Source organism: Alexandromys fortis, unplaced genomic scaffold (assembly GCF_014885135.2).
Source record: "Alexandromys fortis isolate MF-2015 unplaced genomic scaffold, M_Fortis_MF-2015_v1.1 scaffold_239, whole genome shotgun sequence".
Classification (NCBI taxonomy): Eukaryota; Metazoa; Chordata; class Mammalia; order Rodentia; family Cricetidae; genus Alexandromys; species Alexandromys fortis.
In genome coordinates, this window is record NW_026068120.1 from 1,836,706 (window position 1) to 1,850,899 (window position 14,194).

The 14,194-nt window shown below is 38.1% G+C and overlaps 1 protein-coding gene across 1 annotated transcript; it reads left to right on the top strand.

Annotated features, from left to right (window-relative positions):
* The first annotated feature begins 12,746 nt into the window (after nucleotides 1-12,746).
* Nucleotides 12,747-13,752, top strand: LOC126490305 (olfactory receptor 19-like). Its single transcript, XM_050125149.1, has one exon. The coding sequence runs from the start codon at nucleotides 12,747-12,749 to the stop codon at nucleotides 13,674-13,676; it is 930 nt and encodes a 309-aa protein (XP_049981106.1). The 3' UTR covers nucleotides 13,677-13,752.
* The last annotated feature ends 442 nt before the right edge of the window (nucleotides 13,753-14,194 follow it).

Below are 14,194 nucleotides of genomic sequence, written 5' to 3' on the forward strand. Positions count from 1 at the left end.
CACGTTGCACACACACACACAAATAAATCCAAAAGGATCAAAGACTTATAGATCTATAGACCTATAGACAGAAACACTGAAACTTCTAGAAGAAAACACAGGCAGAATCCTACATGATATAGACATAGGAAATGACTGTCTGAAAATAGGACTCCATTTATATATCAATGAAGGCCAACAATTGGCAAATGTTGTTTACCAAATGTTTACTCAGAAAAGTAAAAAGTGTCTGCAGAGCTAAAGAAACAATCAAATAAGGAGGAAGAACAGAAAATGGAAATGAGTCTTTGCCAGCTGTATACATCTAACCAAGGATTTACAACCAGAACATGTAAAGAACTATAACAAACAAAAACAACAATTTAAAAACCCATAAAAACCAAAGAGTAAATAAAAGATGGCCTTTGACAAATAAAACTGGGACTTGAACAGAGAGCTATCAAAAGAAGGGGGAACAAAGACTAACAAATATCCTCAAAAAATGATTGTTGTCCTTACCAATTAGGGAAATGCAAACTAAAAGAGTTTTGAGATTTCATCTTAGCTCAGTCAGAATGGCAAAGATTAACAAAACAACTGCTAACAGTGCTGGAGGGGATACAGGGGAAATGGAACCCTCACTCCATGCATTTCAAACTGGTACAGCCACTGTGAAAATTGGTTCTCAAAGAAATAAAAATATCCCATGACCCAGATATGCCACTTCCTATGCCTAAAGGACTTGCAATCCTATTCAGTAGACACTTGCTCAACCATGTTTATTGTTGCTCTATTCACAGGGCAGGAAATGGAAATAACCTAAATGTCCTTCAGTTGGTAGATGGAAAATAAAAATGTGGTATTTACACACAAATGGATTCCTTTCCGCTGTAAATCAAAATGAAGCCACAAAATTTGCAGGTAAGTGATTGGCACCAGAAAAGATCATATTGAGTGAACTAACCCAGAATAGAAAGATAATGTTACATGTTCTCTCTCTTTGGAGGCTCCTCATTCCAAATCTTCAGATGTAAGTACATATCCTGGAGTAATTGCAGAAACAACAAAATACAAAGGGACCATTTCCACAATGGTGTGTGGTGGAAGCAGCAGAGAGGGAAATAGGGCACGTCTGATCTAATGGGAGAAATGGGAAAAACAAGCTGTGCTGACCAATTTTATATCAACTTGACACAGGCTGAAGTCATCTGAGAGAAGGTACCCTCAACTGAAAAAGAATACTTCCATAAGAAGTATTGTAGGCAAGCCTGTAGGGCATTTTTAAATGAGTTATTGCTTGGGGAGGGCCCAACCCATTGTGGGTGGTGCCACCCCCTGGTCTGTTGGTCCTGGGTTTTATAAGAAGCAGGCTGAGAAAGCAATGAGGAGCAAACCAGTAAGCAGCATCTCTCCATGGCCTCTGCAATCAGCTCCTGTTTCTAGATCCCTTTCATTGCTTGAGTTTCTGTCCTGACTTCCTTTTATGAGGAACTGTGCTGTGTAACTATAGCTGAATAAACCCTTTCCTCCCCAAGTTGCTTTGGTCATGATATTTCACTACAGCAACAGTCATCCTAACTAAGACACAGGGAAAGTTCAATTAGGGAGGATGAAGAAGATAAACACGAAGATGGAAGAGGGTAAAAATATCAGCAAGGAAGTCTGGAAAATCATAACAAATTTACTATTAACTATTTATCTTAAAAAATCTATAATACATGCAATTCTGTGTATAAACATTTATACATTTTTGAAATAAAATTCTCTCTTCTGGTGGACAAGAGCCAAAGGCCACCTATCGATAGCTTGGAAGGCCTGCTCCACAAAACTGTCTTCCAGAGTTCAGGTCAGAAGCCCCAGCAGAGCTCTTAATCTGAGGGAAAGGCTCACCTACATGCTGTTCCAGTCATGTCTTTTTATTGTTCTGCCTCTATTCTAATTCTCCTTTGCTAATTCTAATTCCTCCTAGCCTCTCCTCTTCCTTTTCCTTTTCAGGAGGCTTCGAGCAATTAAAAAAACTACAAGAGTTACCTCTCATTGCTCAAAAGCACATTCCTAGGGTAAGTGAATAAGGAGCTGAGCCATTTCCCATGGCAACACAAAGATTTCAAGGTTTCGGGAGTAAGACTATGACCAGACCGGGAGGGGGACACAGTTTCCAGTGACAAACTTTGAGGCATAGGTCTGTTGTCAGCAGACTTGGCAAGTGAAGAATTGGAATGCTTTTCTTAGGGTGCTTTGTGTAGCAACCTGGTTGGACACCTGCAACTCTGACCTGTGCATAGCTGTAAAGTTTTAAACTCATGATCTATAATTACAAAAAGCCTTTAGTCTAGTTTGAACTTGCTCTGAGGTGAAAGTGAGCTAATTGTGTGCAGTTAGTCTGAGCAAAAGGAACAAGGCAGGCTTTTAAGTGTTTACAGTCCTCATGGGACAATAGATCTAGTTATGAAGCATATTCTAGTATATTTTCTATATATCAAAATTATACACACAAATGTTGAAAAGTCATCTTCCTGACTATCCATATATATATATGCCTATTAGATGGAATATTTTCATGAGATAAACACATAAGCAGTAGGAATACACCCAAAGCAGTTCTTAGGGAAGAAATAAAGTGGCCTATGAAATTACAGATACAGGCAGTTGGTTTTCAGAGTCAGTGGTCCTGTAAGCCTTGGTAGACAGGATTATCTCCACCAGAGTCTGGTGGGTTGACACTTGAATCATCAATTGCCATATGCTGTATACTTCTATGGCCCCTGCAGTCACCTAATAAAACCCCAGCACCAGGAATAGGAAACTAGTCAGGGTTGCTCAAGAGACTCAAACCATTATAAACTATTGCTATTGCCTTTGGTTTCCCCACAGAGGCAGACACTAAGTCTCTGTTTCTGAGAACACCATGTACTTCAGATGCAGGGCAGATAGGCCTTTGAGCTGGAACTAACCAGGAAGCCTCTTACCTAAATACTGCCGTTCATACACAGTACCAGAAGGAACCACGAAACCTTCCAAAAGAGGGAAGCAACCAATGGTTCTACCTAGCTATGATGCCTCTTAACCACAAGGACCAGTATAACACAGTAAGTCAAGGAATGCAATAGTGGCACACACACACCTTGGCAGTAACCAACAGCTCTCTAATTGGACTTCAGGCCCACTCAACAAGAAGGAAGCCTGGTACAGGAAACCTAGCCAACTACCCAGGGATGGTGTAGTGAGGTATCCTGGAAGACAGCCTACAATCACTTTACTAAGCTGCATAATCCATAACAACACTCTAACTATCTTTCCTTAGACTTATAGGTACGTATAGTCCTCATCTCTCATCAAAGAAACTTCTTTGCCTTAGATGGCAGAGACCCTTACAGAAAAATGCAGTCAAGCAAATTATAGAGTTGTAGATTACAGTCTTCATGCACAATAAAAATGCTGCATCTAAGGATCAGGGAACATTGGAGAAGAGAGGGTGGAAAGATTGTTAAGAGACAGAAGAAAGGAAATTTGCTATGAGACTCTGTCTTTTAGTAAAGTCAGAAGCTAGATACATAAATTGTCAACAACGTGTTTGTATAAACATGAGCTGAACAAGGACAACAACAATAAGTTATGTAAACATGAATGGGGAAATCCCATGAGGCCTTGACCCTACACAAAGTACCACAGGCAAGTAAAGAATGCTGATAGTGAGGAAATAGTTTTCCTCAGGGAAGAGCACAACAATTGCTTATCCAATCAGTACCAGATGTTCAGCTTTGAAAGCATACATACAGGTGATGTTAAGAGACTGAGCAGGATGTATTTATGTATTTAGAAATACATATGTCTGGTTTAATTGGAGGCTCTCTCCATCAGAGGGCGCCCATGCTCTGCGTTGCCTGAATGGCCAGGAATTGGAGACTGGACAGCCCAGAGTCCTAGAGTAGAACCAAACATGGCTGACAAACAAACAAACAAATAAAACCAAACCAAACCGAATAAAACCCCCAAACAATGAAATGATTCCTGATGATATTCTGCTATACTCTTATATTGGTTCCTCGTCCAGTTATTATCAGAGAGGCTTCCACCAAGAGCAGATGGGAGTGGGTACAGAGGCCTAGAGTCAGTCAGACACTACACAGATAGGAAGTCTAAATTGGAGAACTCCATCAGGTCTCTCTGCTTAGAGATTGGAGAATCCAGTGTGTGGGGGGGGTAGGAGTCAAAGGGGATGTAGGATACCAAGAGAACATGGCTCACTGAATCAACAAAGCAGGGCTCACAGTGGCATACAAAGACTGAAGCGGCAAGTACAGGGCCTGCATAGGTCTGCACCAGGTTGTGGATGCTAGGAGTCCCACACAAATACCAAGTTAACAGTGGGAGCAGATGTATCTCTGACCCTTTGGCCTGTTCTTGGGGCTCCTTTCCTCCTATTGGGTTGTCTTGTCCAGGCTTGATATGATGGTTTTTGCCTTGTCTTATTGTATCTTGTTTTGTCCTGTTTGTCTGTCCTATCTTGGAAGCATGCTCTTTTCTGAAGAGAAAATGGTTGGGAATTGGATCTTGGGGAGGAAGGGAAATGAGGAGGAAGCTAGGAAGAGTGGAAGGAGGGGAAACTGGTTGAGCTGCATTGTATAAAAGAAGAATTTATTTACTTTTAATTAAAAATGTGTGTGTGTGTGTGTAAGAACAGTTAATGAAAAAAGAGGCTGTAATTTGAAATTGGGTATCTGGGAACATTTAGAGGAAGAAGGCGAAAGTGGGAACTTTTGTAATTACACCACACTCTCAAAATAATAAAAGAAACAAAAATTTAAAACAACACACTAACAAAAGCCAAATGTTTGTTTATAGTGTAGAACTCTAGGACAACTCTGAGGCCATTTCTGAAGCCTCTCAGTCTTAGTGCGGTTCCCCCCTCCCCTGGGAACCTAACAACTACACATGCATGTACTGGAATGTTGGGGACTTTCCATCTCCCTGTGTCCTTGTGGATGGTCTCCAAATAGAGCTCCGTTCCTGGAATTGGGACAAGATAACCCCCAGATGTTTTGACTCAGTCCCTGGAGAGGGGGTCAAAATAACCCTCAGACATTCCCTCTTACCTCGCCTGATCTGGCAACTGCTCTCCAGCCTGGCTCTGATCAATTATTGTTAGTAGCCCTTGAATAAGCCAATCCTAATAGTTGAAAAACAACCCCCAAGCTTCCCCCTTGTTTCTATGGCTTTTTACTTTAAAAGTAGCTTGTGACAGTCATTTGGGGTCTTTTGGCTTCTTGAATGCTGAAGGACCCTGTCACGACAGATTAAATCCTCTTGCTTTTACATCAACTGCAGTGTGAGAGTGGTCTCTTGGGACAACTCCTCCTTGGTAATTGGACTTCAGGGTCCAACATTAGGTTGATATAATTGAGATGTCATTCTATCAATATCAACTGTAACATACTTTCTATCTTACCTCAAAACAAAACAAAAACTTCATCACTATCACCAGATGTCTTAGTTTGGATTTCTATTGCTGCTACTAAACACCATGACCAAAGAAATTTGGGGAGGAAAATGTTTATTTGGCATATACTTTCAACACTGTTCATTATCAAATGAAGTCAGGAAAGAGCTCAAACAGAGCAGGATACTGGAGGCAGGAGCTGATGCAGAAGCCATGGAAGAGTGGTGCTTACTGACTTGATCATTATGGCTTCCTCAACCTTCTTTCTTATAGAACCCAGGACCACCAACTCAGGGATGGCACTACCCAAAATGGGCTGGGCTGTAGACAGCGACTGCTGATTCTGCTCCTAAAGTCTTCGATGTTTCAGGTGTGACCATGGATTCAGGCTTTTAAAAAAAGGATGTGTCCTTTCCAATGCACTTTCTAACTATCCCAAAAGAGTCACAGTAGCCCATGAAGTTTAATATTACGTATTTACATAACTTTTCTGGGAAGAATGACTTTAATGGCAAGAGTCTTGGAGAAATGCTAATAAATCAATGATATCAGGAATTAATGGGAACAGTCTAGAGATGGGGGTGAAGTAGAATCAAAAGCCCTTGATTCTCTCAATGCTAATAACTGTGCCAAACCCCAAGAACTTAAGGGAGAAGGACATGAACACAAGGGATAAATAGTGCCAGCTATTAAGAGTAAGTTTTCAAGTTATGTTGCTTATAGAATAAAAGGAGAAAAACTGGCATATCTCCAGAGGAGTCAGAGTAGCACAGAATGCAGGATTGATCCAGCGTCAGTGGTGAGTTGATTGTGAGAGTCTAGACCTCACCAGATGGAAATCTCACTCTGCATAACGCTGTAACTGCAAATGCTGTCAGTTGGGCACACGGTTCTACCTGTAGGTGTGCTGAGTTAGAAAACTCCCTTTGTGGCTTGCAACACTGCTTATGCCTCTAGTTTTAGAGCTATAGATCAAGTAGGTAATGGCCATGGGTGGAAAAGTTGGGGGATGGAAGGAGAAAGAAGCAAAGGAACAAATTGGTAATCATTGTAACTATTTTTAGAAACTAAAGGAAACAAAACTTATTGTAAAACTGTTCAACCAAACCATAGAAATTGTATAAATAAAAACGGCCTAGGCTATTCAGGGCCACTTGTTTGAACAATTTTAGTGCCAACTTCACACATATACCCCAGGCCATTGAACCTACCTGGAGCGAGGCTTCCAGCAACTGTACTTCCTCTTTATTAGGATTTTTTTTAGTTGTGCAAAAGCTTTTTACTTTTATGAAGTTTCACTTGTCCATTATTGGCTTGAACAAATGGAGTCCATTTGGAAAGTCTTTTCCTGCACCGATAGCCTATGTTCTCTAGCAGTTTCAAGGTTTCAGCTCCAAGGCTTTGATCCATTTGGATTCAGTGGTGTGTGTGTGTGTGTGTGTTCAAGGTGATAGACAATGGGTCCATTTTATTCTTCCACATGTGGACATCCAATTTCTCATTACCATTTCTTGAAGACTTTTTTCCCCCTCCAGCTTATGCTTTTGGCATCCCTGTCAAATATTAATTGACTGAACCTATATATGTTGATGTTTGGGTCTGATTTTTGTTTATTGGTCTACACATTCGCTTTGTACCAGTACCATGTTGCTATGCTTCTATAATATATGTAAGATTTAGCATGGTAATCTCTTCAACATTGTTTTGCTCAGGATTGTCTTGGTTATCTGTTTTTTGTGTGTGATTTTGTATGAATGTTAGGATAATATTTTATTTATTTTAGTTATATATATATGCATGTATATATTTAATTTGTGAATCACAAGATGTGAATTTTGATTGGGGTTGATTTGAATCTGTAAGCAGCTTTTGGTAATTTGGTCATTTTCAGAATATTAATTCTACCAATCCATGAGAGGGATGTCTTTCTATTTCCTAGTACCTTTCTCTCTTTCTACAGAGGTCTAAATTTTGATTGTGGAAGTACTGGACTTCTTTGGCTAGGTTTATTTCCAGATATTTTATTTCCTTTGAGGTTGTTGTGAATGGGAGTGTGTCTATGATCTTCTTAATATGCTTGTTCAATAGAAAAGCTATTGATTTTTGGATGTGGGTTGTTTATTCTGCAAGGTTGCTGAATTGATTTATCACTTCCAGAAGTTTTCTAGAGGAATTTTTGGCATCTCCAATGTATAGTGTCATGTCATTTGAAAGCAGGGAGTTTGGCTTGTTTGTTTGTTATTTGTATACTTTAATTTCCTTTTTTTCTCTTAGTGCCCCAGCAAGTACTTTGAGCACAATGTTGAAAAGGATGCAGAGAGTAGATGTCCCTGTCTGCTCGCTGCAGTGGGATTGCTTTTCTCTTTTCAGGATGATATTGTTTGTCATACATATCTTTTATTATGTTGGTGCATATCCCCAACAGACCTCAATTTTCTAGGACCTTTATTGTGAAAGTATGTTTTACTCCCCCCCCACGTCTATGGAGATGATCATATAATTTTTGTCCTTAAGTCTGTTTATATAGCCCATTACAGTAATTGACTTTGTATGTTGAACCATTCATGCATTTTAGGGGTAAAGTCAATGGGTCATGGTGTATACTCTTATGACTTTTGTATTCTCACCAGATATGGCTATACCACACCCATAAACAAAGAACTTCAGATAACAAATACCAGCTGAGAGAGGACAAATTAACCTCTCACATAGAAGAGACCCATATTGGTGATCTGGCACACAATACTAAGCTCTAAAAACACATACACACAAATAACAGCAATACATTCAGCACTTTTATTTATATATTTGTGCACATATAATATATATGAAATGATAATGAAAATCAATGAAATATAGACTATAAAATTGAGAATGAGGTGTATGGCATGTGTTGAAGGGAGGGTCTTTGAACGAAGCTGGTGGAAGAAAAGGAAAAGGGAAAGGGATGTAATTCTAGTTTAGTTAAAATCTGACTCTGAACATTAACAAATTCAGAAAAATTGAAATAATTCTATGTATCTTTTCTGACCACACTGTAATAAACTTACATCAATAACAAAGGAATCCCTAGTAAACAAACAAACTCATAAATATTGAAGACCATGATGATGAATAAGTCATATAAGAAATATAGAGAGAAATATAAAGATTCCTGGAACTAAAATAAAATGAAACCAGCACAAGAAAACCTCTGGGCTCATATAACACAATTAAATAAAGTCTCCGCCACAGCTAAGATTGAATATGTGTTGCTTGCATGAAAATGGGTAGAACTAGAGGTCACTGTGTTAAGTGAAATAAGACCCATAACGACTTGTATCCTATGTTTTCTTTAAGATGAGGAAAATACATGAAAATGCAATGGGGTGTGCTGGGAAAGATGAAAAGAAGAGTGAGGGGTAAGAAAGAGTTATAGAAGTGAATACAATAAAAATACATTGTATTCATGTATGGAAATGTCAAAACAACTCATTTTGTACAATTAATATGTAATGATAAAAGAAAAAAAAGAAAACCTCTGGGGCACAAAAACATCACTGAGAGGGAAGCATAATAGGATGTTCCATTATTAAAAAATATTGACACAAATAAATAACTTAATGATGCAACTCAAGAATTTGGAAAAAGAAGAACAAACCCAATCCAAATACAGAATACTGAAAGAAAAAGCAAAAATAATAGGTAAAAGTCAGGAAACACAAGTGAAGATAATACAAAAAATCAACAAATCTAAAATCTGGCTCTCTTAAATGGTAAATTGAATCAGTAGAACTTTGACATACTGTGATTTTATTTAGTTCCATGAATCTAATGTTAGTCTTCATACTTGTATAAGATTTCTTTAAATATTTTCAGCAGTGACGATTTAAGGGTGATAAATTTCTTGTGTTTCTGAATATTGTCAATGTCTTGATTGATTTGAAGGATAATAGTTTCCATCCCATTAATTTCCATGCCACACTCCTCACCTGTTTTAGCTTTGTGACTATAATGAAAAAGGCTGAGTGCTTCCTGTTCCAGACTATTATAATATTGGAATTGTTTTGTAATGGGGACAATGAGGTCAAGGACTTTTATGATCATAATTTGGTCAAAAAATCATGAGTCACCCCTTTGTTTTAGGAAAGAATAATAAAATTCATGGATATATTAACAGTTGTATACCGAAACAAAGTCAAGGCTTTGAAGGACTCATGAGACCTATTCATTCCAGGATACATTCATCAGAAGAGAGACAAAAGAAACATGAAGCAAACCTTTGGCCAAAGTGATGTCATGGTCTCAGTAGGTTATATTTTGGAAGGTAGACAAGCACATAGAGATGGATAAATCAAGTGTGATTCACATGACACTTAATCAGGTGTCTTGGGAACAGAGACTCCACAAGAAAAACTCATTTCTAAGAAGAGCAAAGTCCCCTAGGAAAATGATGTAATCAGGATTGGAGATGACAAGAGGGAATAGTGTATATATTGTGCAGGTATAGAGAATTTTAAATATCTCCCCAACCTTTGCCTCCACATTTCAACCTTGCTGTGGACAGAGCGTTTCTGTTTTCTTTAGCATATTCACCTGATTTGGAAATTAATACATGACCCCTCCCTGCCATAGTAAAACTATCTCCAGTTCTTATTTTCAGCCATTAGGGAGAAAATTAGATTTCTAATCACTGTCTTTCCATCCAGAAGCCCTATCCAGGTGAGTCTGAGGTCTCAGCAGTTGTGACAGAAATGAGACAGAGATCAAAAGCAAGGCCACATAGAGTGACTTATCCAGGAGCCTGCAGTTGTCAGCAGCCACTTAAAACGTGCCTGATTAATCCACTGATGCAGTCATCTCAAGAAAAAGGAGGTTTCTCCATGTGGAACCTCTACCTAAGAGTCTTCATAGTCAATTTGCTGGATAGAGAAGCATCCTATGAACTGTGGAGGAACACAGTGAAATGAGGATGCTCCTTATTTCTGAGATGAAACACCAGTTTGATTAGCTTATACTAAACTTATGCCATGAGTCTTTCCAAGTAGTTTTTACTTTTTCTGTTTCATTAAATGGTTCTCTCTTCATACTAACGAGTTTTTGCAGCATTGTAGATAATTTTGTTCCCCAAATCTATATGTAGGTTTTTTTTAAAGTGTTCTTTCAAAATGTATGGTTTGTTTTCACACAGTTTTTGTTTTGACCTTTTGTAGTATGTTAGCTAGAGGACTGGTATCATCTTACTCTAGACTGATAGCCACATATTTAAGTTTTATTTAAATATTTAAGTTTCTATAACAAGCATTCCCTATTGAAATCACATGACTAGAGGCAACACTAAACAGCCTCAGCAGGTTGTATTTATACATCTATCTATATATGGATATCTCTCATCTCTCTCATCTCTCTCTCTCTCTCTCTCTCTCTCTCTCTCTCGCTCTCTCTCTCTCTCTCTAAGAAAAAGGCTATGATTCTGGGAGGAAGAGAGACAGAGAAGACATGGGAAGGATTAGAAGGAGGAAAAACAAGAAACAAAGTGATATTTTTATAATTTTTAAAAATTGAAAATATAGACTATATAGCTTAGTTTAAATAACACATTAGCATGTGTTATATTTCTAAATGTACTGAGACTCAATTTTCAATTAATTAAAACAGCTACTGAGTATGTATTATGTACCACAATGTTAAAGAACCATTATAGTATTTATTTACTATTAGGTCACTTCCAATTAAGTTATGAATTTCTCTTGGAAATGTTTGTTGATGTTCCATTTAATTTGTTTAATCCAAATGTTTTAACACGATTTAGTTAAATCTGACATTATTTTTCTGCCACTATTTTTGTTACATAATGTCTTTTTTTAAAACCCTTACACCAAATAATGCAAAAGTGTTTGGCCAACTGCAATTATTGAAATGAGAATAAAACAGAATACATCTCATTTGGATCTTTAATTACAACTTCAATACAAAGCACACTGTAGTAAATGTGCATAGAGTCCAGTGTCCTCAGGGATTGTGCACATCCAGCACTTGGTTTAGTGTAAAAGGTAGAGCAGTGCTGGTGGGTACAAGACTTAATATAATGTAGTAAATATAATATAGCATTTGTTTATAGAATTTGAACATAGCAGCCACAATTACAGTGCTCCTGTGCTATTTATTCAAACAGATAAAATTTGAAAGCCCAGAGTAAGACAGAAAATATACTCTATGGGATGATGGAGGTCTAACCTGCTATTGTTCACTTGCTAAATTATTGGTATTTCTCTTTCTATATCTGGTGCATGCCACAGAACTAGACACAGTGATGTTTCCCCGTGAATCCTAGGACATTTTTATCAGAAAATTGAGTAGATCAGAATTTTCAAAGGCCAACAAGTAAGAATTGAGGGAGATGGAAATGTAAGTAGTAAGACAGGAAGTCACATCAAGACATGAAGGAGATTGTGCCCGACTTAGTGCACCGCAATGACTGTAGCTAATATGCCATAAACTTCACAGTATGTAGAGGAGAATATTTGGAATGCTTGAACCACAGGAATTTGTGGTGGTAGACATAGAGATTATCTAGACTTGGTTATTATGTCATGTATAGATGTATATAGCACTATAAATATATTGTATAATTAAACAGATTCAATTATTATGCGTAAGTTAAAAATTAAATTAACCTTGTATGTAGCAGGAAAAATTTCTTAGACTTCACATGTGCTATTCTCTTCCCTTTGCATTTTGTGACCAAATGGAAGCTCAGTCTGTGAGGATGTGAGCACCAAAGTGATGAAACAGGTTTTCTTCTGAGTGCTTCGCTTTGATGGTTTATTGTTCTAGTGAGGCCTCGAGGGATGTGACTGGGTTTGAAGGGCAGTCAGAATCAAGAAAGATTTTCTTCCTTTCTGTCTCTCAGGAACCACTTGAGCTAATTAGACAATATTACCCCTGGAGACATTTTTAAAAATAAAATCTGTATCTGTCTTTGCTCATGAAGCTAATGCATTATATTTAATTAATCACTGGGTAGAAAATGGTCACGGTAAAATATACTCTCAAGGGTATAAGTGGAGCATGGCCCATATTAAAGTGTATTTCCCAACTATAACATTCATCAGAAACATTTGTATTACAATTCTTCTTGAGTACAGGCTTAGAGTAAGAGAGAAGTTGCAAGTGAATTATACCACAGACTGCCCCCAAAAGATCCACACTTGGACACAAAACAGGAGCTACTTTATGCATACTATAGTATAAACTATAGTTTTTCTGGTTAATATTGCATAGTGTTATAGATAATAATGTAATTCCATCAGGTTACTTTTTCCTTTTTTTTTGTTATACTAGCTATATGGAGTTGAAAAATGAGACGCAAACTTTAAAATTTATTCTCCTGGGAATTTCAGAGGATCCACTATGGCAACCATTCCTTTTCGGACTGTTTTTGTTCATGTACCTGGTCACTCTGCTTGGGAACCTGCTCATTATCATTGCCACAGTTACAGATTCCAGTCTACACACGCCCATGTACTTTTTCCTCTCCAACCTGTCCTTTGCTGACATTTGTTTTACCTCTGTTAGCATCCCAAAGATGCTAGTGAATATTCAGACACAGAACAAGGAGATTACATATGAAGGTTGCATTGCTCAGGTGTACTTTTTCATACTATTTGGAGTTTTGGACAACTTTCTTCTAGCTGTGATGGCCTATGACCGATACGTGGCAATCTGTCACCCTCTGCACTATACAGTCATCATGAATCGCCACCTCTGTGGGTTGCTGGTTCTTGGGTCCTGGATCACAACAGCCTTGAATTCCTTGCTACAGAGTTCAATGGCATTGCGGCTGTCTTTCTGTACTGACTTGAAAATTCCCCACTTTCTTTGTGAACTTTATCAACTGGTTCAACTTGCCTGTAATGACACTTTCCCTAATGACATGGTGATGTACTTTGAAGCTGTAATGATGGGTGGTGGTCCTCTGGCTGGCATCCTTTACTCTTATTCTAAGATAGTTTCCTCCATCCGTGCAATCTCATCAGCACAGGGGAAGTACAAAGCATTTGTCACCTGTGCATCTCATCTCTCAGTTGTTTCATTGTTCTATTCTACACTCATGGGTGTGTACATTAGTTCTTATATTACCCAAAACTCACAGTCAACTGCACGAGCATCTGTGATGTACAGTGTTGTCACCCCCATGCTGAACCCTTTCATCTACAGTCTGAGGAATAAGGATCTGATGGGAGCTCTCAGACGACTCTTCAGAAGGAAGCCATGAAGGAGACATTCGTCACAAAGTGCATAATGTCTGGGCAGCGAATACAAGTATCACAACTCCAATCAAATAACTCCAGCTAATTTCCTCTTTCCACTTTTCCCCTAGGGTTTTGATTTCTTTTGATGACTTTACTCTTCTTTTGTAGGATTGTTAGCAAGCTTTTTCTTCTCTGTTGGATCATGTATCATGTCAGAGGCAACCTGTAGATTCTCATCTATTTTACATAGCCATGACTTGTGCTGGTACTTTGGAATAAACTGGTCTTGATGAGGTCTTTGATATGATTTTACTATAGAAGAGATTCTGTGACTGGTTTTTACCACTTTTCTGTTCACCATTCTATATTGCTGCCTTAACACTTCTTACAGTTTAGACACCAATGTTATTGCTTTTATATTTGTGTAAGAGCCTAATACTGATTAGGTTGCTGTCTCTACGTTCAATTTTGTGTTCATAAAGTCCATTCTATTTTTTGGTATACAACAGTAGCTAAATATTCCTATAAAATATACATTGGT

What these genes read in the sequence shown, in the direction of transcription:
- LOC126490305 (XM_050125149.1), top strand. Translation starts at nt 12,747, where the DNA reads ATGGAGTTGAAAAATGAGACGCAAACTTTAAAATTTATTCTCCTGGGA.